The sequence below is a fragment of the Silurus meridionalis genome, chromosome 9, assembly GCF_014805685.1.
Source record: "Silurus meridionalis isolate SWU-2019-XX chromosome 9, ASM1480568v1, whole genome shotgun sequence".
NCBI lineage: Eukaryota > Metazoa > Chordata > Actinopteri > Siluriformes > Siluridae > Silurus > Silurus meridionalis.
This window is the reverse complement of record NC_060892.1, coordinates 16,786,829-16,814,071: the sequence shown is the minus strand read 5'-3', so window position 1 is coordinate 16,814,071 and position 27,243 is coordinate 16,786,829. Positions and strand designations below refer to the sequence as shown.

The 27,243-nt window shown below is 39.8% G+C and overlaps 1 protein-coding gene across 8 annotated transcripts in view; it reads right to left on the bottom strand.

Moving 5' to 3' along the window:
• sox6 (SRY-box transcription factor 6) overlaps positions 1 to 27,243 on the bottom strand; it is a 167,811-nt gene that overhangs the window by 39,644 nt on the left and 100,924 nt on the right. For all 8 annotated transcript variants that reach the window (XM_046857350.1, XM_046857351.1, XM_046857349.1 and 5 more), the window contains 3 exons: positions 23,868 to 24,040; positions 21,346 to 21,414; positions 4,477 to 4,597 (listed from right to left, as the gene is read on the bottom strand). In XM_046857350.1, coding sequence (XP_046713306.1) covers positions 4,477 to 4,597; positions 21,346 to 21,414; positions 23,868 to 24,040 — 363 coding nt within the window. The remainder of the gene's footprint in view (positions 1 to 4,476; positions 4,598 to 21,345; positions 21,415 to 23,867; positions 24,041 to 27,243) is intronic.

Here is a 27,243-nt window from a genome sequence, read left to right as displayed (position 1 = left end):
CTTGTATACGGATTATGTCTTCTCAAGCACTTGACATGGCTTTAGGCATATTCCTCTATTGTTTCACATGCCACGGTGTGTTTTTCTTAGCATGAGTCCTGGTACGGTGGGAAAGAAATTTTCACACGAAGGTAAATGCAAAGCACAACATTAAAATCAAAGACACATACCCCAGTCAAAAGTATAGGTGTCTAAACCTGTGTATCATGTATTTAAAAAAGAAAAGTGAGTGTTAATTGTGCATGAAGTGTTTTGCTGGTGTACATAACGTCTTTCTCAAGCTTAATACAGTGGAGCAGTGGGCAGGATGCAGTCTGGCCAAGATTTGACTGAAGCGTGCCTATAGAAGGAAATTGGCTCTGGTTCAGACCTCACTTCTGCCTGTCACTTCTTCTCACTAACATATGGTGCCATTAAAGCCACAGGCATGGGGGTAAATGTATATACACTCGCCGTCGCTCACTCACTTTTCAATCTTGTCCAGCACAGCACATTGTGATACAGCGAGGAAATTCAATCCTGGCCTGTGGTCGAAGGAGAATAAAGCATGCAATTGAAGTGATTTCAAATAGTGCCATTAGAGGGGTAGAGTGGGCGTCATTACTGTCTGAGCTAGTGCTAGCTCACTTTCACTCTAGCCCTCTTTTTCTCTCCTTCATTTTCCCCAGGGTGGATGTCAAGGACCCGAGATGTCATGTGAGTCCCTGGCAGTTCGGGTGCCAGCTAAAGATGTGGAGCCAGAATTGGATGCTGAGAGATGTAGGGATTTTTGTGGGTGGCTGGTGGACACTCCAGTCACCTTGGCAAGCTACCAGAATGCTGTATGTCTGTCTGTCTCGGAAAGGGAATCTAGTTTTGTATAACACTCCTTTCTTGTCTCTAAGTCATTTCTGTCACTCTTAGGCTACCACCTGGTCATCTGAGTGCCAAGATAATGCTCCAGAGCAGGGTTCCTTAGTGGGAGCTTATGATGTCACCCTGGGGGCTTAACTGGACACCTCTACCCACTGCAATTCTTAAGGACTGGAAAGGTTCAGTTCCAGCGTGCTGCCATAACAGCTTAACAACAGTGCAAGTAGGCCTAATGATATTAAGGGTAAAGTATGAGAGTAATACATGCTTTTCACATTTTAACTAGTGTACCCTTGTAATTTCCCTTTGATAACATCAAATCAAGTTTCCTTAAAATCCATCAAGCATAAAAGGAAAAACTCAAGTGTTCTTGCTCATTTCACAATAATCCACTGTCTTCCCTTTTGCAGAGGAGATTGTAAAAGGGGTCCAAGTTGAATAATGGTCTCATAAAGGCAGTGCTGAAGAGCTGTGTTGAGGATTTTGTTTCAGTCAGGTATCACACCACAAATTCCAAGTCCATTTTGGGCTGCCAACTTGGCACAGAGCCTGGTTGGAGTGTATTACCCCCAGAGACAACCAGGGAACCACGAGTATGGCCTCCAAGAAGAGAAAGAGCTGCTGTGCTAATTAGATAGTCCTTCTGAACTTCAGTTCTCTCAGGGAGTTTTTGATTTTGCTAAAAAGGATTTATGATTGAGTTTACTCATGCTTATTTGTTTAGGGTAAGGTTCAGGGATTTTGCATTTATGTAAGACAAGGGATGCATGATAATGATACCAGTATTAGTATCTATATATACCATGGAGAATCAATTAATGATCCACAGAAATGTAGAGTTTGAATTTCTAATGGTATGACCCTTTTGGTAGTCATGTTCCTCTTGCCTGCTGGGTCTCTCTTAGCCATTGTACCCTTGACACAATCTGAGGACTTCATGAGGAAAATCTGCATCTCTAACAGCAGTACGGGCTCGCTCTTTATGTCTACACACAGCAGTGTCACCCCTGTTCTCCACTTGTCTCTAAAAGTAAAGGATGAGTAAAATGCCCAGATCATTAGGCACAGTGTGAAAGAAAGTGAAGCACTGGAGTTTCACAGCTGGGTTGGATCTCATCAGCACGTCATCATCGCTGGACCTTTGCTGAGACCTCGATGCTGGGCTGGATTCTCCTCATATGGTGCACCAGAAGCACCAGCGGGAGTTTTGCATCAGCCTCATATGATCACATTATCCTGTTGTGAGCCATGTTGGGCATCAATGATGTGGGTCACTTTTTAGACTTTTCCACTTTGTACTGCTTTATAAACTTATGAATAATGCAGGTGCTCTGTGCACACAAACAATTTTATTATAGCGTCTGTTTTTTGTAGTCAAAAAAATAATAATAGTGTTGTCAAATATCTTAAAAAATCAAACAGGGAAAAGTATCCCCCCAGGCTCTTTGTTCAACCTGTCATGCCTCTTTAGTTTCAAAATAGCTGACTTTCTTTTTCATCGCTCACCTTTATAGTTAATTTATTAGATGGTTTACCCCACCTTATAATATTCTGCCTTTCACCTGCTGTCTACTGATCCTTTTATCCCAACTCTGATCTCTTTACTCTAATTTTTTTTCTCTTTCATGTAATGCTTACAACAAATGTTTTTCAAATTTAGTGCAGGCCAGATAAGATGTAGCCCTATGATGGCCAGCCTGCTCTGACAAAAATGTCTATTTCTTCCATTTTCTTTCTAACTCTTAGTTCTTAATTTCCATTTCCATTTCCATTGTATCCTCCAGGTCCATGGATATATCTATAGACAACTCAGCAAGGGAATAAAAACAGGGAAATTCCCTTTCCTAAGAATTGTACTAGTCCCACTGGCTAAATAGTCAATAGACAACAGAAGAGAGAGAGAGAGAGAGAGAGAGAGAGAGAGAGAGAGAGAGAGATGAAACAATATGGGACAGACCTTTGACTCGCTGAACACATGAACTCATCATGACAGGATTTAGCTTTTTTTTTATTACACAAAGCAAAATTACACAAAGTGATAGAGAACAATAAGGGTTTGGGTGGAGGGTTAGTGGCCTGGCATGAAGTCAGTCTGCATGTTGTAGCAATTTCCTGCAAATTTGTTTTCAGATTTGGAATGCTTGCGTGAGGAGCAATTCTCTTTTTCACAAAAGGTGAAGGAGAACGTGCCAGGACAGGTAGTAGACGCAAAGCTCCCAGAGGCTGTACACCCTACAGGGAAAACAGTACACTTGAGAGCAGGTTACCATTTGCTAAGCACTAAATTAAATCAATGAGGGCTCACAGAACTTTTGGCCTGTGCAAAATAAAAGAAAATTATACCAAACTTCTCCAGTGTGCCTCCTCATAACAATTAAGTTCAACGATTTAGATCGAGGCTGAATCTACATTCATCTATGGACAGTTTAAGGTGCTTTTAATATGGATAGCAGATTCCTGGAGCGTGAAATAGAGATACACTGATTACATTCCAGCCCGCATAGATACTGAATGCATTATTTTCTGGGCCTGTGTACCTTTTCTGGTGTGTTGATGGAAAACCTATGTTTGCAGGGAGGCAGATATATTCATAAACTATATATGATTATCAAAGGGGCTTCATAGGAATTCCAAGTTCATTACTGGTCATTCCATGTCTGTGATTTGTCAGTGAAATTACTCCTTTCTTTGGATGACCTGAGAAAAATTCTGGCCACAATCCATCCAACATCATCTATTAGCAAACCGTAAACAGTATCCTGACTGGTTGCATCACTGTCTGGCATGGCAGATGCTCTTGTTGCGACTGCAAGGCTCTCCAGAGAGGGGTGAGAACAGGGACAAACATCACAGACTACAAACTCACAGCCTTAAAGGACATCCACCGGTCATGATGCCCAAACAAGGATTACCAAATTACAACATGAGTACAGACTAATTTCCCTAGCTGCCATCTGGCAGGTTGCAGTGGTGCATCCATTACTAACATGCAGTTTGTACCTTTGGTACATTTTTTGCTATGTTTTTCTTAAGAATTTATTATATAAAGTGATGGTCCAAGGGTGGTCATTTCGGGTCCATCTAGGTATGGGGAAAAAAGTAGGCCAAATCATGTGCAAAGAAACAGATGGACTACAATTAGTGCTTGTACACATACAAAGTGTCCCATGTGATACGTGATCAAATGGCTATTTAGTGTTGCTTCAAAGTGTTTTACCTCTAAGTAAGTAGATGAAAGAGATTCTGTTAACCTTGAAAAGGAATTAAACATAGTCCCAGTGAGTGGACTAATGTTCTATTGTAGACACCAATCACTCCTTGTGGCCGATATAAGTGAGCAAAGCAAACAAACAATAAAAATACAGTATACTTAAAGTCTGCATTAAGTATAAATAAATTTGACCCTTTTTTCTTTTAATTTGTTGGCAAAAAATGTTTTTTTGTAGTCATAAATAATTTTTTTCTGTAATAAATATATATGAGTAACTAAATATCTGTAATAAACTCTGTTTTATCTCAACAGAAAGTTAAGAACAGTTTTTGTTAACAATTATGCACAGACACAGTTATAATGCTGCACAGGGAAAGACAATAAAGAGACAGATGATGAAAGGAAGCCCATACCTGGCTTGTAGGACATGCCTGGGGGGAAGAGGAAGCCCTGCTGGGCGGCGGCGGCGGCAGCCAGAGTGCGCTGGTCGTGTGGAAAAATGGGGATCATGAGAGGAGGCATGTGACCCTGGACCTGCTGAACACAGAGAGAAAAGAGATCACACGAAAGCCTAACACTGTTTGACAGCCGACAGAACCCCCTACCTTGTTCTCCACCACAGCCTTACAATACTTCCACCTAATACCCGCCAGTCAGATAGAAGGACTTGGACATAGACACATGTGCACACACACACACTCACATATATATACATATATACAGCCAAAGAAGATAAAGAGGTTAAACAGCTTTGGCTTCATGTCTTTCCTTTTATCTGCTAAAGTAGTAAAGGCCAGATTCATGGTTAAATTCTCCTATTTTGTACATATAGAGGGAGTGTTGGATTTTTTCTTTTCTTTTATAGACCAGAGTTTACTCAAAGTGTTAAGGTTTAGTGTGGGAAACTGGGAGACTTGGTGTACCTTGAGGGGGATGACAAACTGTCACAACTGTAACTTCCTAAAGCAAAAACAGTCTTTGAAGACCCATAATTGAGATTCTCTTCAGACTAAAGCGTACCCTTAGGACGAGGTCGTTCACATCCGGAAGACTGGAAAAGACCCTGGCAGGTATATCAGGCTCATTGTATAATATTGAAAAATCATTTATATAGACATTAAAAGTGAAGGTATTCCCATTAAAAAAAAAAAAAAAAAAAAAAAAGCTGCACTTTAGCACTGAACCTGGAAATCCCTGAAGCTCCTATCCTGTTTGAGGTATTTCATTTTTAATGGGACACAACACTAGCCAATTAACCATCAAGATGTCTGCTCTATTCTGTTATTAACCTTCAACATCTTCATCCTCGACTTTCCACTAACCTGCCATCACATTCTACATCAGGATCCATAGAGATCATTGTGTATGTGTGTGTGTGTGTGTATACATATGTTTTTATTAATGTCCCATGCGGGACATCGATTGAGAGGAAAAACAGAACCATGCAAAGTGAGACAAAGAGAAAGAAAGTATGTTTTGGGAACAAGCCACAGCAGCTTAGAAACCCATATGTTTGTAGAGCATTTGCTGGACCCAATCTAGCTGTCATCCCCTACTTCCTGAATATGCATGATAAGCTGCAGTCCTGCTACTGTGGGCCTGCGAGACTTAACGCCCAGCCGGGCAGGCCCACCTCGGGGGGATCCAACTGGAGAACGAGGTTAATAAAGGTCGGCCCCACCAAAATAAACACGTTACGAAGCGTTTCACCGTTGAAGTCTCTTTAAAATCAACTCGTAATAAAAACGCGTCTGGGTGCAATTACTGCCGCAGCATTGGGGCATGAAATCAACCTGCTCTGTGCCACCGTTATGTCTGGAAAAAAAAATCTGGTATCCATTCTCGCTGAGGTCTACGTGTGATAGCCACTAAACTATTGCTTTCCTCCAGCATCTAACGCTAAAGCTTAGTATGTAAATGTCATTCCCCATTTCCCCACTCCTCGTTTCCCTGTCCCTTGGTGCTTAACAAGTGTTGAGATTGATCCGGAGAATATGATTTCTACTAAGCACAAACATAAGTAAATAAAATACACTTTTCTGTTTGCTTTTAAACTCTGGAAGTACAAATTTATCATTAAGCCGGAGTTAGATACCTGTTAGTAAGATGGTTTTCTGGTTCATCAGGTGCAAAAAATGACTTTTTTCCTTTATTAAAAATGTGCTGAGTGAGAAAGGAAAGAGAAACAGGTCGCTGTAAACGACCTCACAAGCCGGTGTTAATCGACAACATTTTTTTACGCAGGTGTTCACTATAAGTGCAAAATGTTTTGCTCTTTCAAATACGGTACACATGATGTGCGTGTTAGATTCCATCCTGCAGCTTCCTGTCGAACATTATTAAGGCTGAAGGCACACATAATCAGCTATATCTTTATTCCTATCGCTGTCAAATTGGAAAAAAGAGAATTCAACAAAACATCTGCTCTCAAAGTGGAACGAACATGCAACTATTCACCAACGTGTCATCTCACGTCCAGCGACTTGAAAAGTCAACTTTCGACAGAGAAATACTTGATTCTCAAAACAACAACCTATTTCCATTTACAAAGATTTGAATACAAAAATCTATGGGACAGTTTTACATTCTAAAAGATACACAGTTTAATCGGAAAAGAATCAGAAAAAAGGAATGACAGCAGGGGGAAACATAGACGGATAAAAACAGAGAATAAACCGCCCTCTATTTGATCGCTTGTGATTTCCAGTAATGAGGTCTTTACATTAAACTTTAATTTACACAAGGCACATCAGTGAGTGGCAAATCAAATCAGGGGCTTCAAAATAGGGGGCTATTAGAGGAGGTTAGCTTTGAGGGTTGTCAATTAATGAATGGCGGCCGAGCTGAGCAGACAATGCCGGTATAGATTTAAAGATTATCGTTGGCAATTTGCTTTGACTGCTGATAGACAGAGAATGGAATTAAGTGCCTGCACTCAGACAGGCTGATTTTGATAAATTGCATATCGCGTCACATTTAGAGAGTTTCTTATTATATCTGAATCTGTCTGTGTCACTTTGCTCTTTGTGTGCTTCATCTTTTCCTCCTGACTGCTTCCTGTCTTGCTCGAAAACAGCCGCCTCGCAGTGGACCGCTGAAGACACTCGCTTCACTATTTGCACTGTTTGATTGTAGCAGGACTGAGCAGATGTAAGAGACGGGTGAAACACGCTCCCATCGTAACTCTGTTCCCGCTCTCACTCGCCTTTTGATTTTCCGCCCATCCCGAAGTGCCGGGTTCTTGCCATCTGCCCCCAAAGCTTCATTAAAGATACATGAAGGGAGCCCTCGCTGCGACTTATGAGGAACAGGTGCTATTGTTTGTCCCTGAAGAGGATGTAACTCGCACTAGTTGGGAAAGAACATCTGTGGCAATCATTTCAGATAAAGACCGGAGTCGTGTGGACTGGGAAGAAAGAAATGTGTAATAGAATTGTAGCTTTATCTTAAACTACAGTATGAATGTATATAATATTAATAGGTGCTTGGAAAAATAGGACTAGGTTTCTACGATCCATTAATTTAGAATGAATAATATAAAGTCTTTCTTTGGCTTTAGTCTCTCATCTGCATCTTACTAATATAATCCTGTGATTTCCATAACTGCTGCTGTAAAAAAATTACTCAACATCTCCTAACCAATCAGAATCCAGAATTCAACAGCACCGCATAGACAGTGATAGATAATAATAGAGTTTCATATATTTGTGCTCTATACCATAGGTTGAACAACCAGAAAAATCATGCGGCATGGAGCAGAAAAAAAGCTTTGAGTAAATAGGAAGGTATGGATTAATCAATGTTGTTAGTGGAACTGTTGACATCAGCACTTAGGTTCAGTAATGGTTTACAACAGAGGCTAATCCTAAGGTCAGGAAACATGGGTCAAGCCAGTTATACTGTTGAGGCAGATTGTGTACATGGAGGCGAAATAGCATTTTATTTTTGTCAACTGATATACAATCTTTAAGATGTTTATGCAGAGGATTGTCCATACATTATATTGTGTGTGTGTTGTGTGTGTGTGTGTGTGTGTGTGTATATATATACTCTGCAAATAATTTCTAAGCCAATCTCTGCGCTCTGTCAGCATCCATGCTCAAGTCAGACTCAGGGGACGTCCCCCTTCAGCACCAGTTGCCCTAAAATCATGCTCTTCGTGCACTCTTTCTGTATCACAAATGGAGACAGGGTCTTCAATGGCCATGCTGGTGGTGATGGTTGTGGAGGTGGTGGTGAGGGGGATGAGTTGTTTTAACATGTCTTTAAAATGCTTTTCAAATTTGACAAGATAAGATAAAGGGTGGGGAGGAGAGCCTTTTCCCACTCCATCCCGCTCTCCCGCTTTCACTTTTATCTTCTTTGAGTCGTCGCTGTTAAAAATGATGCATACACCCACGTGTGCTCCGATGCCACTTGTGAAACATGTGTGCTGAAAGAATTGCCACTAAAAGTGAACGAAAGGAGATCAAGACTGTCTGAGAGATGTGATATGCAACAGCACTACTTCTTCTAAAGAAAAAAAAATCTGAATATCTAGTTGGAAAGAACAGGGATTCCAGTGGTACTGTACACATAGATACTTTACGTGTTCCTCCCTGAGGGGCTCGGAGCTGCCTGAGCCTGAACGTCTGAAATGCAAATCCTCCTAAGGGATGTGTTTTGAAAAGGCGAATGAATGCCAGTGGAGTTGGCAACCTGAGCTTAATGCATGTGGCGAACGGCAGCAGCGGGAACACGGCCTCCGCTACCATATACGTGCGCTCGCCGGAGAACATTCTGAAGGCTCACCAGGATACAGAGAGAAAACCAATTCATAAAATAACCTCAGAGATCCCGGAGCACGTATTAGCCTCACGTCACAGGTCATTCATCAGTTAAAGTCATACTTCAACATTTTATTACGTACCACATCTGTAGTGTGCGTGTGTGTCTGATTACCACAGACGATCATTTAAACCAGAACAGTAATCTGGTTTACTCAAACTCACATACAATGGATGTCTGAGGGCAGATTTTGAAGTCTGTCCATTAATCTATCTTTCTGTAGATTTAATCCTTGCAGAGCAAGAATGTATTTTTCGAAGTAAGAGCATACTTTCGCTAAAAACTCCCATGTGCCGTATAGATACCACAAATAAAAACCTTTAGGAAAGTATAAAGCAAATGAAACCACTATTGTTTTTTAAATGTTGGATAAAATTTCAGGAGAACAGCTTTCTCTCATTCGGGTCTCATCTGGATGCCTTTATTCCGCCAACAGAATGATTTCAGGCTCAATTTCTGTTTTACAGTGATGTAATTTAAACAGTGACTCTGATTTGAACATTTTCACTTAGATGTCCATTATAAGTAAGCTTACACACACACACACAAACAGAGAGAGCCGTTATCAATGTGGCAGGTATTCTGTGGAGCCGCTGACTGCTGTTTCAGTCCCTGATGGCAATCGGGGCATGTGGATCGATACGGCTGAGTGGGACTTTGATCCCTCGACGCAGGGCCGGAATTAAGCCCTGTTTTCCACCTCCTTGCCGCCAACTAGTCGGCATTGTTCTCTCCTGCACTACAGGAGCCCCCCTTCCCGGTCCACGGACACAGCTCTGGGTTCAACAACAAAGCAGCTTTGTGTGGCACAAACACAAACCCTTTCCTCAAGCCTCAAGCCCACCGCCATCTTTAAGACTTTATCGACTTCTAAAGTATTTTTGGACTGACAGGTAAAAGATTAGCATCTACAAGAGCTGAGCACACTTACAATCCCAATCCGGCTCGGTCTGCATTTGCACAAACACTGAGAGTGAGTGGGTGGGTGTGTGTGTGGGGGTTGATTTTGTATGTGTGTTGCACCACAGGCCAGTGCACAAAAGCTTGGACTGACAGCGACTAATGTGTCATGTGTCCCGTGGTCAGTGCATGGGTGTGTTTGTGTTTGTGCGTGTGTGTAAAAAGCACAGGGGTTAGATGCACAGAAACCAGACACCACCCTGCTCTCGGCCAGAGTGAAGGAATAACCAATAGACGTCTTCTTGTTCCACTAATTCCTTACACAGTAAAACAAGCCCTCTTGGAAATGAGCCATTCCAATATATCTATATTAAGTCCAAGGGCTGTTAATAAGAAGCTTGGCCCCCGTTCCCCCTTTCTCCGATTTGACTTTCTGTCTCGAACCAGGGGCTGAGAACAACCATAACAAGTCCTAGGACCAGAGCAAATTCTATTTTCTTATCATAATTTAGGAATTCTTCAGAAGGAAGAAAAAAAATTGCTGCTTCTTTCTGGTGATTAGAAAATGAGTAAATGAGTAATTTTGGACAATCCAAGTACATAGAACACGGAAGAGAAGTAGAATGTGTGTTTAGAAATGCGTACTTAAGGCGATTTCTGGTATCACTGCTCAAAGAAGCCGAAATGTAATTTTATCTTTGTAAATATTGAAGTCAATTAGGTTTGTACTGCATATAAAATATCAAAGATGAGCCTAAGGCTCCGTCCTCTAACTGCTTTGTGCTGAGCGTAGAGAGCTACCACACCAACACACCCTACTTGCTTCATAGTTTTTTAAGCTATCTGCTTTCCCTCCTGTACAATTTTGCAAATTCATATCGCTCGCTACATTCCTTCCTTTTAACTGCAGATCAGTTTGGCATCTTTGCCAGAATGTTTTCTGTTTTTATCCAGATTTAGAAACAGAATAAAATAAAGAAGGCAGCATTCGGATAACATGCGGTCATAAAATTACAGCGGCGAAACCCATGAGGATTCATTCAAAAGGCATAGGTAATGAGGGAAGGAGAGACCAGACAAAAAAATACAAAATACAAAATACAAAAGTTAGTCAGGGTCTAAATCATAATACCTATAAATGAATAAAAATCCATTCTAAATCCATGAAATGGCATGAAAATAAATATTAATTAATTAACATGCTTAGAAACAATGCCGTGTCCCACGTGAGACATGATAAATGTAAAAAATATTTAATTTTTTAATAAAAAAATAAGATATTTAGAAACAAATAAGGATTTATGACTGACCATAAAAATTTGGTTAACTAAAGATGAAATATTTTTGAAAAAAAAAAAATTTAACCATCTTTTATTCACAATATAAAAAAATTTCTTGAATTCTGGATTCTGATTGGTCAGGAGGTGTTGAAATTTTTTGGCAAATCACATATTTATATTAACACTTGCTCTAATAGTTTCCATAGTAACAGCTGGTTTACAGGCATTTGGATAGCAGGTGCTCCGATACTGAAAACCTTTCTATAAGGGAAATGTATTTAACATTAATGGAAGGAGTCTCCAGTGTCAAAGACAGTCGGATGTTCTCTGAAATTTGCAGGACCGACTTTCATTTTTGTTATTGTGCTTTATTTCCCCAACCGTATATTAGGCAGAATGTCGTTCTGCAAATATTTTTATCACCTGTTTTTTTTTTTAAGCATGTTACAGTACAGTAGTTTTTGACAACCCTATATTTTCTGGCCATCTGTTCTTCAGATCCCGATTTCGCAAACCACACATATCAGTTTGTTCATTGAAACATTGTCCAGGCGTCCTCTGAGCTTTTAGGAGCCTAATGAACAAACGATCTTGCGTTCTAAGGCAGGAGTCGAGGGGGAAGATGTGGAACCGGGCCACACGATAATCTAATAAAGGAACCGCACAGAGAACGGAGAGAATCGCTTCCTCTTTCTTCCTCTTCTTCCTGTGGTCCGATGGGGGGGATTGGGGGGGGATTCGGGGGGTTGCGCCTAGAGTCTGAGCCAGTGGCTTCACAATTGCCTCCAAGCAGCTGGGGCCTGTGCAAGAACAACAGAGGCTGTTCTGTTGTCCAGCAGAAAGCTGAGATTGTTGAGCTCGAGACTTTATTGCAGGCACATGAGCACAGCCGCGACCCGAAAAAAATGCACTCGAATGTCATGCGCACACCCAGTGACGAGGTCGGAATAATTATGATTTTAAAAAAAATCGAAGGAGGGAAAGAAGACAATTCATCGTCTATGAAAATCGAACGAAGGACAAACCGGGCCATTCATTGTGTTCAGAGAGGGAATGCTAAGACTCTGGGCTGCCCCTGTCCAAAAAACAAAGCAGCCCTTTTTTGTGCCGTGAGGCGCAGGGGCTGAATGCTTTGCTTTGCCACCCTAGCCCTAAGAAAACACGGGCCCCTTTTCTAAACCGCCGGCTGGACACACACAGTAGAGACTATTAATGCCTCCCTCCCTTACTTTTTTTCCAAATCTGTGTGTGTGTGTGTGCCCCCACTATGGCTGCTGAAGGGGCCGTGTTAAAAAGCCAATGCAAAGACAAAACAGTTTGCTCAACATTAACTGAGAAAACAGAGCGAGGGAAACTGAGGAAACCGAGTCCACTTGACACTACACGATCTGTTCGCTGCCAGATATTTTTCAAGCGCTCGCTTGCTTTTTAGAAAAAAAAAGGCAGGTGGTCGCCTTAAACCCCAAACAGTCTGTGCTTTATAGCTCTTCCGGACCTAACCTACAGCTTTATCAGTCCTGCGCTCATGATGCATTGCCATTACGTTTGATGATTTTGCCGCATTTGTTCGTCTGCTTCAGCTAAAGAAATTTCTGAGGCATACGTTACCAGAAAATCCTTCATGTAACTCGTCTGGGCGATGCCACCTACACCCAGGTGTGACTTCTCACATCTCAACTGTTCATGTGACAGCCTTGACAAAGCGCCGAGCACCTTCATTAGCGCAGCTGAGCTGCTGAGGTGTCGGGACACAATGCTGCGCTGTTAATTACGACAATGCGCAAGAAATCCTGCAGAATTACACACAATTACATCTGTTTACTAATGCGCAGGGTGACGGCATGAACCAGAGATTTTGCCGGTACCCTAAAAATGATTATTTTCCTCTAACTGTATGTGCCTCAGTGTTTCATTCCTCTTCCACTACAGTTACGGTTACATTTCATGCAATAAAAAAATGTACCTATACAAATATATTCATTTTGTAGTATTTTTGTGATGCTAAATTCTGGATTCTAATTGGACAGAAGGTGTTGATTAATTTTCTACAACTGCAGCCCTGACAATAGTGCAGGTTTAAACAAATGCACTCTAATGCTTTCTAATGCTTTTTTTCTGGGCAGTTTACTAATAAACATGCATTATGACTAATCTGAGATGAGACATCAATGAAAAGAGTCTCCAGTGTCTATGCTATATAACAGTAACACAGGTCAAGCTGGACCTTTTTCGGGCATCTTCAGGACAGAAGTTTACTAGTTTTTGTGGTAAAATTTATTTATTTATTTATTTATTTAATGTTTATATTTACATAAATTGTCAGATGCCCTTTTACAGAGCGACTTACAGTTATTTCTTTCATACAACTGAGTAGTTGAAAGTTAAGGCTCCAGCAGTGGCTGCTTGGTGGTGGGGGATTTTAACTTACAAACTTCTGATCAGAACACCTTAACCACTGAGCTACCTTCCCAAAGAAATGTGACAAGAAAGGTCAAACTGGCAAAAATAAACCTTTTAATATAATTTTAAATGGATGAAAAAAACTATGTCAGAGGAATAAAACACTCAGGTGACATGCTGTTGCTGGAAAATGATCACATTTGGAGTGGTAAATTTGTAGATGCACCACTAGCTCTTCTCGAATGCTAGGTCAGTATTTATACTTTCAATGTTAGAAGTTGTTTAAACGACATTAACCGTTCTGCTTCCATCCACTTAGCTTAATTTCAAACCCATCACAGCTCTTTGCTGAGGTTGTAGCTTATTAGGCCCATTTTTGTGCGTCATTAAGTTTTAACACGGGGTCTGCGAAAGCTTTATTGTTCTGATTGCGCATGACTTTATTTAACGTCAGCATTTATTCTGCTTCCTGACAAGAAGTCACATTTCATAACTAATTAAATTGATCCTCAACTCAATCCACCCCCCCCTATACAACCTCTCCAACCAAGCACACTAAATGGAATTATTTGTATCCAAGTGTCAATATATTAAATCAAAGGGGGCTAATGAGTCAGGTCACCGCTTTCTTTTATCTCCGCTCTCGCGTGCTGGGATCTTCATCAGCTAAAGCCTCTCTCTAAATGGAGGATGAGGCTAGTTCAGGCTCCATCGCACTGGGCTCAAGCCAAGTGCATTTGATGAGACTGTTATGGCTCTAATCCTGCTAGGGAAAAAAAAGCTAGCGTAGTGCACTTTGGAAAAAAAAAACACAGAACACAGAGCAAAAAAGCAATCTTGTTCTCTTGCGCACACATTCCCACACTCATTTCCTTCCTTATTACGCTCTATTTGCCTGACAGACAATGCTAATTGGCAACACATTCTTGTTCGGAGCGGCTTGTTTTTTCGGCATTGTCAACGCGTGAATAGGGACTTTAGCATAAGAGATCACAAGAGCACTGGGAGACAACAGAAAACATCTAACAAGAGGCAAATTAGGAGTGTTATCTCTGTTCAATTAGCCACCCCTATATTTATCTAGGGAAAAAAAAACAGTGGGAAGGAAAAGAAAATTATTTGGCGCTATCCTGTACAAAGCTGGCCGAAAGTGAGAGTGTGAGCATAATGAAATACTGCATTTAATCGTCGTTCACTGAATTAAAAAAAAATAATTGCTCGGAGCTAAAGACAAAGCTGCGCTAATTGGCTTCATCTAGATCGTCTGAATAATAGGATAGCGATATGATTGTTAAGTGAAGCAATCCACAGGTTTTTATATATATATATATATATATATATATATATATATATATATATATATATATATATATATATATAATTTCTAGCACTAAGCATAAAGACAAGGAGCTAGTCGCCGTTTACCTGATGAACAATGTGTGATTGTGTGACCCCCGTCAGGAGCCTTGTTTCCCGCCAGGACAGAAATAGTGAAAAGAAAAAGCACACTATCCTTTTCTCTCAGGAAAAGATACACGTATGAGGGCCACAAAGGCCTGGGTGTTTAATTAGGCGGCTCTTTGGGGTTGAGGTGGACAGAGCTTCTCTTTATTAAACTCCCTCAGTGAATTCTCTCACTGGGCTGCAACACACTGTGTGTGTATATGTGTGTGTATGCATGCATGTGAGAAACAGAGAAAGAAAGAAGGGGGAATGCTTACTGAGAATGCACTCTGGTTTAAAAAAAGAATAACTGACTTCAAACAAACCTTACGTTTCTTCTTTAAAATATCTAAGTTCCATACAAAGAGCTACAAGCACATTCATAATGTTATGAAGAGTTCATGACACATGACAAGTCACAAGAGTTGGTCACAATTTTTCTAACAGTTGGATTAAAGCCAAGCTGATGAGCAATAAACATTTGACTTAAAGCAGTTAATAACAGGCATAAAGCCACAAAGAATATGTAGCACAAACTATTGTTAAAAAACTCTATCTCAGATTAAAATGAAATGCAGCTTTAGTACATTTACTTCACATCAATCAAATTTCTGTGCATCAGTCACTTAATGCCTTGGGATATATTTATTTTGAGAACGGTTGCTACTATAGATGAACTAATTAGCACTAGGCTAGCTAAAGCTAGTTCATGTGCATGTTCATGGAGCTGAATTTATGAGAAGCTAGCTACATGAATTATTATCATGGATCAAGCCTAGATCATTGTGTGTTTGTTTTGCGTTGGAAAAACACAATAGTTTTTTATAGAGGCTGATCATGATGAACAACACACCAGATAAGAGCTGACATTTGCAACTTGCATCATATGGGCACATTTTGTCTAGCTAGCATTTACATTTAAATTTCATAGTATCACCTGATATTGCATGCTAGTAAGATAGCATTGTTTATAAATTAGTAAAGGAGTGAGATGTTTTACAATGTAAGAACTCGGTTGAATATCTCGTATATTTATTTTTTCTTGAGTGTTGAGTGCAGAAATGTGTCTCTGATTAACCCTTCAGTCTGACCCCTGCTCTGACTTCCTGTCCCTCTCTCACGATTAAACCGTTCTCTCAGGGCTAGCCTCCCTGTGGGCCTGGGGAAATGGCACACATATGAGAGAGATCAACCTTACATACACACACACGCACGCACACGCACACAGACATATGCCTATCAGCTCACAGGAACAAAGCCATGTCCTGAAGGCCCTCGACTCCAACTGGCCCCTCTGTCTGTTAACAATACTCATACAGACAGAAGTAAATGTACACACACACACACTGACACACACTCTCGCTCTCACACACACACACACACACACACACACACACACACACACACACACACACACACACACACAGAGCACATAGGTCTGCCGAGATTCTCTTTATTTTTATTGCAGTCTGTCTGGCACCGGCGTGGAGGTGGTTAGTTCTGTATAATTAAAAAGAATCTTTTATCCAGGGGGCCTTGTGCGTGCACCTATTATCATTTAACCCTTTGGAAGCCCCCTGCTGCTCCCCCACACCGTTTTGAACCACATGAGAGGAAAGCATTTCCCACTTTGAAGTCAGCACTGACAACAATTTGTGCAAAACGCTACACTCCAAGACACTCGGGCAGAAGGGACAGAGACATGGAACTCGCAAAACAAACCGTTTCTGTGACCTCATAATTTTCACGTCTAGATATTTGCAGTGCTCAAAGGGGTGTGTGTGGGGAGGGCCTTTGGGATTATGAAATCAAAACAAAAATCACACCCATTTCATGTGGATGCGAGAAAAGGGGAAAAAAAAAAAACGTGTGAACCTTGCATTACAGTAAGTAAAAAAAAAAATGAACATGCGAAATCATGAGAAAAATAGTCTGTCTAAAACATCATATTTACTTGATTTGTCTGTCTTTTAAATCTTTTTATTAATTATTATTTATTATCATTACTTATACCTTGCATAAACATCCTTTAACCATTGATCTTCAATGGACATTTTTATTTGTTCACTTTTTTATGTATTTACCTTTTTTTTTTTTTTTTCTCAATTTTATATAATTGCTTTATTCTGTGTATAGTATTTGAATATTTAGAAAGACTTTCCTCTTCAGGAACAAAGCAAGAACATACCTTTATTCAAACAAATGTAATTTACAAATTTTTGAATCAATCTAAACTCTAGAGATGCTAAAATAAGTCATTGCTTGCGAGAGGAGACAAAGTGTTTGTCCTAGACACAAAGTTGAGGATAAAAGAGAAGATGAGTATGGAGAAGAGAAGGAAGTGAAAAAACAGAATGCAAGATAAACACTCGAATAAAGCATGCTCTCCTCTGGATGGGAGTCGAGCAGTGGTGTGTTTAAAACATGAGATCTGAGCAAATGGCGTCAATGTGCACAAATGAAAGCGACGTGATCGGCCATCACCCTGTGTGTGTGTGTGTGTGTGTGTGTGTGTGTGTGTGTGTGTGTGTGTGTGTGTGAGTGAGAGAGAGACAGGTGCTATGATGGTGAGATTCAAGGCTAAAGCTCATGAAGATAAGGTCCAGCTCACAATGTCTGTGATATCCTCCTACCTCTGTACTAAGGGTGCGTGCGTGCGTGCGTGTGTGTGTGTGTGTGTGTGTGTGTGTGTGTATATGTATATGTATGTGTGTATATATATATATATATATATATATATATATATATATATATATATATATATATGTGTGTGTGTGTGTGTGTGTGTGACCACGCTTTTTGTGCACGTGTCGCCTTGCCTTGGATCTCATCGTACCAGCCCCAGCGTGCAGGAATGTCTGGCTCTGTGCCAGTCAGAGACTCCGGGCCTGAAGTCTAAATCAACCTGAGACTAAAGCAGCTGGGAAAAGCAGCTGCACACACACACACACACACACACACACACACACACACACACACACACACTACATTCACATAGACCTATAGCACCTGAACCGCATCTCATTATAGCAACAAGAACTAGTACATTTAGAATTGCATTTCTAATCATTGTTAAGGCTTTCAAGGCCAGAAAAGTCTGGTGTCCCAAAACTTTTGTCCACATAGTATATATGTCTATATAGTACACTATATAAATATGTATGTATAGAAAATATTAGCAATTATACTTACACAAATTTAACTTTTTTTATTAAAGTTTAATCACAGAATTGTAGGAACACGTGTTTGTGCAGTGACGCTTTATTAAGTCATTTCATAGCCTGCTGCTCAGGTGGCATCCAGCCTTTCAGTCCTCTATAATTACTGCAGAGCTTTACTCCAAATTGGATTCAGGACTTGACCACGTCACTGATATACAGGCAAATAAAAAATATATGTATTAAAGTCATAACTCATGAAGATTGCTAACATTCATGACAAGTCAAACGGATCGTTTTGAATTGCAGCTCGGAATCAAATGCTTGTGTTCAATTGTTCCAGTCGATCTACGAGGATGCCAGTCAAAGTCTGAATAAAATGTTTCCATCCATCCATCCATTTTTAATAATTAAAAGTAATTGTTCTTATGTCAAAACGCCTTAATTTACATTATAATTTATACATCACAAATAAGGCAATAGCCATGTGACAAATAAGTATTATTTATTTATATATTTATTTAATTAAATTTGTATTTTAAATCGGAACAATATCTTGGAACAATATCTTTCTTACAGCTCTGCATGCCACCCTCATATTGAGAAGAAATTATATGTGTAGATGTAGTGTAGATGATCAATGCAAAAAAAATATTAACAGTTAATGATTTACTGACCAAGAATTTTCTGGAAAAGGAGAAATGTTTTATGTAATTTAGTGTCATCAGGTCTTTTATTTCTTTGTTTATTTGTTTTTTTTTTAAATCCAAGGTCGTAAGACCATACAAATACATGGAATAGGGATTTTTATTTCTCACATTTCTGGCAGATCAGGGAAAGTGATACTGACACCAAGCATGTGTTTGTGTGTGTGTGTGCTCGTGTATCTGTATGTGTATGTGTATGTGTGTGTGTGCGGGATTATAACCCGGAGCTCCCTGTCCTCTCTTGATCAGTTCAGGCCGGTGATAGGGAGTCCTTTCTCCAGGGAAAGTGCACTTGAAAGAGGTTTTACTGTCTCTCTTTAAATCCCGCCGCTCGACTCCCAGTTGCGTAAATCAAACACTGGTTTTGCTTTTTTGCCCCGACACATCAGAGTAGTGGAAGTGCGTGGAAAAAAGAAGAAGAAGGAGAAACAGAGGAAAGAGGTGGGAGCGAGTGAAGATCTAAAACACTATACAGTTCTACAAAGCCTCTCAAGGCCATGGCGAGTTGTAGTGTGCTTTATTTTTTTATTTGTGTTGGAGGAGGAGGAATGCCTCAGGGTTTCGTTTGAAGTGAAAGACAAACGAAAAGAGCGGTGTACCTGAACCTGAAGGACAGGGAGAAAAGCAAGTGTGTGAAGCGTGTAGTGATGGACAAGATAGTACACTGTGTTTTTATCTTCCAAAGCAGTAGCCTGACTTTCTCTCTCTTTATCTCTCTCTCTTTCTCTTTCTGTCTCTATCTGTGTATCTCTGTCTTTATCAATCTCTCTACCTTGTTCTCTCTTTGTGTCTCTATCATTCTTTTTTCTGTCTCTCTCCCTACTGTCTGTCTATCTTCATCTCTCTCTGGTGATCTTTTTGTCTCTATCGGTCTCTATGATTATTTCTGTCTATTTCTGTCAGTTAATTTCTCTCTATTTGTCATTCTCTCTCTCTCTCTCTCTCTCTCTCTCTCTCTCTCTCTGTCACACACACACACACACACACACACACACACACACACGGATATACAGAGGATTTACATTGGATTTAGGATCCAGTTTACAAAACATACTAAGGTGTGTATTAATTAGTGCCAAAACACTCTCTCCAGTCTAAATTTTTCTTTTTTTCCCTCTCTTACTCTCGTAAACCTGGCGATGGCATTACATGTTAGGTTCTGCACTAAAAGAGAAAGAAGGATGAAATGGTAAGGTGGGGAAAGTAGTACCTGTCTCCACTGGGCAAAAGAGCTGAAAGAGAGACGGAGAGAGAGCAGCTTCTCCTGGCACATCGAATATACTTAGCGCCCTTGGCTTTCATCTCTGTGTGTGTGTGTGTGTGTGTGTGTGTGTGTGTGTGTGAGTGTGTATACACGGAGTGGGTGAAGACCTTGACCGCTGCCATCGACCAGCTTGTGTATGTCCAGTGCGCAAACCGGGTGGTCCACTAACCTTGCTCAAAGGAACAACGCATACCACACACACACACACACACACACACACACACACACACACACACACACACACACACACACACACTTACACACACTGGCACCCTTGTTCTTTTACTTATCCTTTCTGCATCTTCTTAAACACTGTTCGTGTGAATACTGTATACTCAATATTTACCTCACACACCTAATACTCTGACTGATAATATTACACTTCTCGTGTGTGTGTGTGTGTTTGTGTGTGTGTGTGTGTGTGTGTGTGTTTGTGATTATCCAAAACAAGAATTAAAATGTCTAGAGAGCAGCTAAATGTTTTTGTAAATTATTGCTGTGTCAGATATACCTGTGTGTCTCTGATGGCGTATGGATACGACAAAACCCCAGAATATTCTAAAGTTACCGAAACTACTTTTCACTGTCAAGAAACTTCCATAAAGGTCTATAAGAACAGTTTTGGGAAATTTTCTCTCTCATCTGAACACTGACTCTGTTCCTGTGGAGTGCATTTAGATCAGGTTTGTGTTTTTTTGCTATCTATTCTATCTATTTATCACCAAAATCTAATTATATGCCCTGCGACGTACTCTATTTAGAGAGTTTTAAGTTTTTCTGGTCATTTTCTCAGAGCAGGATGCTGCATTAAAAACGTTGAAAACCACACACACATATAACATTGGCAGAGTCACAAATGTTCTTGTATCCCTTTAAGGTGCCTATAAACCATTCTCGCTTCAATATAATTTGTAAAATTATACAAATATTGAAGAAGAAGAAAAAGAAAAAGAAAAAGTAAAGGCCGTAGGCGCCTTCGGGAGTTTCTGTCACATTTCTGTGCAGTTTAAAGGTATTCACGATGCTTCTGGGTATGTTTCAGCAAAAAGAGAAAAAAAAAAGGCTAGCAAACAACAAACATGGCTAGGTGTGATTCAGCTCTGTCACACTCTTTCTCTTCCAGACGTTTTCTTCGTTAATTGGCAAGTGCTAATTAATATTTATGCAACCAGGCAGAGCTGCCTGAGCCTAATTACGGACGAGTCATTTCTAAAACGTGGATTTTGGTGACATATTCATGTCTATGAAATAGTAAACACGCATGCAGATACACAAAAGTCGCAATGCAAGGAAACACACTGACCTGAATCTGCTGCTGTAGGAGATTGATTTTGTGCTGCTGCTGAAGAAGTTGCTGCTGCTGTCTGGCAATCTGCGGGGCACAAGCGTTTCTCGATTATTGCTCTCGCAAAGCACAATTCGGAAACGATTGGCTGTGACACCGGGGCATCTTTAAGCCTCAAACAGTGTAATCTAATTCAGGAAATTTGATTTCTTTTTTAAGGCGAGATGTGACAGATTACAAATAAATAAATAATATGCATAATTGCATACTGATATAATTGTTTATTGCTTATCTTCATGCAGTAATGTAAAAATTATTTTATAACATCTACAATTTTCATAGAACGGAAACAAAGTACACTTCAGTGTATAACCAGTATATTAAAAAATAGTATGATATACTAGTATCATATACAGTGTGCATATGATTATGATGATCATGAATAATAAAAGAAAGTAACCAAAAACATATTTCTAGGAATACATGACATGGCCATGGTTTAAAATATTTACTATAAACTATATATTTATAATATTTTAAGGTGAAAAGTTTCTGATAATGCAATAATTCCAAATGAACAAAGTGGTCTTGAAAATATTTATATTCCTGTCTGTACATTTTCATAAAAAAAGAAAAAAACTGTCCAATGTGTGATTCTTTAGTTTTGCATTGGAGCTATGTCCCTAACTTAGCTACAGTAAGGTACTGTATTTCACACCAAAACATCTTAAAAAAAACAAAAAACACATTCGCAATTTATTCGCATAATTTGCAATTTTATTACGAGTTAAGACTTCTGTACTTCTCAATACTGACATTTTATTCTGCTCAGTTTTAGGTGGATGGGACTAAGTTAGTGAGAGGTGGACAGGACTTTATTTACTAGAACCTGATGTCAAGCCGTCCAATGCAATAATCAACATTAATTTGCTTTGAGGTGCAAAACACATAAATACACCACGCGATGTTTATGACTAAAGGATCAAGTTTAGAAATATGTCTTATAGAATCTTCTGTCATTCTTCTACATTAATCTGACATTAGCACTCTAAATCTTATAGTTTTTTATGATTGAAGATGCCACGAACAATCAAGCATAAAAACATGACTGTGATTTTTGCTCGTAATAAATTATCAAAAAATCTAACATTTAGAATTGACAGATATTTAGCATCACAAAACATTTCTGATACTGACCAGTTATTGTGAAAGCGACATGATCGCTCAGGCCTAGCGCTGCGTGTAACAGATCATCGTAAGAGTAACCTAAGTGATTGGCATGTTTACGCACTAGAGGTGTGGCTGGCTTGGCTCTATGAGTGGGTGGGACTTATCAGATCAACCCCCCACCCAAGGTATCACTTTATCCCTCCTTCCTCCTCTCATTTCCCCCCTATGAACTCCCTGTGAGCCGTCGCGCCTCGCTGAGCCTGACAGCCTAGTTTTAAGTGTCATTTAATTTTCATTTTCAAATATAATTACAAAGTGTTCGCTGTAAGATATCACTCGTCTGCAAATGTGTCAGGATTAATTTGTGCCGGCTCCTTCACGAGTGTCAACAGTTAATTACTGTGTCGTGTCTGGATGGGTAAAAGACATTCTAACTTCGGGTGGGTAGCCTCCTCCCTCTCTCTCTATCCCTCTCTCTATATCTCTCTTTCCATTTCTCTCTCTGCTCATCTCCTATCCCTCCGCCCATAACTGCCATTTTCTTTTCCCCACTTAATGAAAAGGAAACATCCTGGTACACACCAGCGTGACAGTAAATATAATCCCAATATACCAAAATCACAGAAGCATACAATACGGCTTCCAATTCCCATAAACTTTAAGTACCGTCTGAATCTTCCGACACATCTATCTGAGATGAGGCTATATATCTATCCAAAGCGCAGGCAAACGATTTGACATCGAAATGTGCCTATTAATTTACGTAATGTATTGAATAGGATTTCTGTGGGCTAATTATTATGAAAAAGAAGAATTTAAGAGTTGGGTACGGTTCCTTTCCCTTGACACTGCCTCTGTCATTAAAGCAGTTCATGAGCTGTGTTAATCTGCTGATTTCTTTAATATGCCTCATTTGCCTGATTTGTGCCTCTGATTTCATGCTGAGATTGATCTAATAGGGATGTCTTAGAGCTTTTGGTTTTTTTTTTAAATATACTATAAATTCTATCAACTAGAAGCCAGAAGTAATTTGCTTATTCTTATTCATATGCTGAGTGAAATCTGAGGCAAAGGCCATGTACACGGTTGTATAAGTTCAATGATATACTTAATTCAATTTTGTACTTTTCTTTGAAGAAAAAAGTTCTAAAATTTTTATTCTGGATATTTCTGAATTGGCCCACCGACTTTTACACTGAGGACCTTTTACAATTAATTAGTGCTGCGCAACAAATAATGTGGGTTTGTAATGGATGAAACTTAGTTCAAGCCAGAGATGAGTTGAGGTCTAGTCCAGGAGGAACAGAGCAGAAAATGAGAAACAAAAAGTGAGAAAGAAAAAAGTAAGAGAGACAGAAAAAGAGCCTCACTTGTTCTTGCTGCTGTCGAGCCAGCTCCATTTGCTGCCGCTGCTTCTCCATCTGCGAGGCAGCCAGTTTCTTCTGTTCATCGTGGGCAGCCAGTAACTGCTCTCTCAAGCTGATCAGCTGCGTGATCATCGTCGAAAGCTGCCTCTCTTTCTCAGCCAGACTTTCTGGAGTACCTGGACCCAGAAACAATACAGTAGCAGTCACTCTTCAGTACAATCATATACAATATATCTATACGCACAGACTGAAATGCACACTAGGACTCTCATGGTAGCATGAAACCAGAAGATATGAATTTGTAGTCAGATTGGCAGCCATAATTCGTGATGCTTAGATGAATAAATATAAAGTAGATGGAGATTAGTGATGCTGATGTTCAGCAGAAGTATTCCAGTTTGCACACAAGGCTGAAGGTGGGGCTCTTTTAGACATTTAATTTCACTCAGAAAAATTCCTTTCAAACCACAGACCAAATGTTGTTTTTTTTTTTTTTTCAAAACAATAGTACATTTATGCTCCTTTTTTATTTTTTAAGAACCCACTTACCCATCTAAGTTACATGCTTATAAGTTGTTGGTGTGTGTGTGAGACTCAATGCCCTTTTGAACTGCTGTCCAGAAATAAAAAATGGTTTCCCTGCCCTTTTCATATCTACACCTTCAGGATTTGTGATGATATAACAAAACATCTGGACTTTCTAGCCAGATTTGACCTTCAAGTCAAGAGGCTTTTACATAAGAGACCTTCTGTTTTTACATAATTGCATTATTTCAAATCAAATCAAATTTTATTCATCACATACACATACATACAGGGTACGACATGCAGTGAAATGCTTTATACGACGCTCCGGCATGAGGGGAATAGGGTGGGGAGAAAGAAAGAAGCAGATAAATAAAGTATAACGTATAAAAACTATATAAAATAAAATATAAGAATATAAGATATAAAGGATATATACTGCTTATTACATTATTTATTATTTAATGTGTCGTATATTATCATGTAAATATGAAGAACTTTTGTTCTTTAAGAAGAATTCTTAGCTTTGTGAGATCAACGTATCATTGAAGAGAATCATTAATATTGGCCCCCTTTTTTTTCAGTCTGGTTTGGATGTATGAGTTTTGGCAAGCACTTAACTAGACTTCCTAGGAAAGTAATTTAAACTACTGATTATATTTGTCAGTAAAAAAAATAATGGCTGACAATGCTGAACAGCCGTATTTATAAAAATCTGCTGCTTTCTGATGCACTTTGAAAAAAATCTACACAACTATAAAAAAGGAATTAATCTAAGATTGTAATTTTGCTTGCCATTATTGCTAATTTTGAATGATAATCTATGGAGAAACAAGAAGGCTGAAGGAATATTTGAGTGTTACAGCCTAGAGGTGAGCCTAGATGTTAGGACAGGCTCATTAAAGTTTTTTGCTACTTGATGATATTGAGGAAAAGCTACAATAGGTCCTGTTAAAAGAAACATGATAGCGTAAAATGAGTGAAGGCGGCTGATTAGTCGCAGACAATGCTACGCAAGCGTATGTGAGTGTGTGTGTATGTGTATGTGTTGGAGTTTGCGTGGATGATCCACAAGGCCAATTTAACGAATGCTCTCCATTCTCATTAAGCAAGCTTCAAACACAAACACTTTTCCTGAGTTTCTCCCTAACAGGGTCACTGTCACCTCAGCATTGTCTCATTATTTCTCTCTCAGACACCGACATCAAACACAGTCTCATTATTGGGCATCATTACAATCACAGAAAAAGTCAAGTCTATGTGTATTTGAAAGCATATGTGTATTTGGGGGGAACGTCTTCAACAAGTCCGTCTTTATTTGTGTGCGAGAAAACCAAAGCAGTCCTGCTGCACCTCTATCTAATCAATGCTAAGTGATCCATTCATTGACTTACACATGGAGCGTAATTGCTCGTGAGAGGCCGGACAGTAACTCACTTTCTACTAGCAAGCTCTCCCTGTCCTACTTGCTCTTTTTTTCCCCCTCTTCAAGGGTGACATGCTGCTGCTTCTGCACATTTAAGAATGATACAACTGAGACTGAGAAAAATGCTGAAGGACGAGTTAGAAGAGTAAGCGGAGGAGGAGGAGGTGGAGGAGGAAGGGGGTTTACGGCATAGTACAGTACAGCTTGCTCCCTAAATTCTTTCCTGGGTGTCTTCCTGTATTTCATGGTTCACATCTGTGTTGAGGTTTTTCCCTGTGGGCTCCCTCGGGCCTCGCTCTAGTTCAACTATTTTAATTTGACTAAACACCTGATTTATTTTATCTCTCCGATGAGGAAGGCCATTTGTCTTAATAGGGCCTGTCAACCTCCAGCCCCCCATTCAGAGGTGTGCATTCGAGCCAGCACTGCAATGGAGACAGAGTAGAGAGAGAGAGAGAGAGAGAGAGAGAGAGAGAGAGAGCGGCAATTCTCCATTTATCCTCGCTCGGAAAAAAAGGAGAAAGCCCCCTAAAAAGCGTCCATTCATAGCTGTGGCGTGTGGTTTTTTCGATGGCCCTGAATCAACTTCTTATTCAGCTCGGTGCACTTGTCGTGAATGGCTTATCTGTAAAATTGATACATTCGGACACCGATTTTATTAACCTTTGGCTCGAGCCATGAAGGGCTGCATTTAGCAGCGTGCCACTGTTTGGGAAGGTTACTGCATGCTTAACACATACACATACATACATGCTTTGTCGGTCGTGTCCACACGTAGACAAGAAGAAGTCAAAGAGCATTACCCTATACTATTCTCCATCGGGAAGCTTTCAGAGGAGGAGTCTGGATGAGAATGGAGAATTGGAACTAAACATCTGTTCACATCACACAGCTCCTGCTCAGTTTCTGCCATTAGGGCTCTCAGGCTTTATTTGGAAACACATCACTATTTTGAACTTCTTTTATTATTACCCACAATAAAATGGCAATTTGTTACCACACACCTTCCGCAACTATCATTTGAAATATCATATAAAATCGCTGATGTTTATCATCTTGTGCTTGGCCCGCTGGTTTCTCACATGCTCTCTGAAACATCCAACATGGAGAACATGTTGTACCTGTCTGTGCTATGTTTTTCCTGCAATCACATGAGTAATATGTAGCACAAACACATTAAACCACTCCCCGCTTCACATCATTGCCTCCCAGTTCACTTTATTATGTTAAGAGTTCAGTTAAGTGCTCTTATTCTTTTGCAAAGTGCTTAATGGTCTCTTTATATTGTTGAACTGCTATCACCTTGAGGTCTACCTTATGAAATCTGTTGGCTGTTTCAAGGTCACGATTAAATGTCATGGATTTGCCTTCTACACATTAGACACCATTAGAAACACCATAGACATTTTCATTGGACACCTGCCTGTA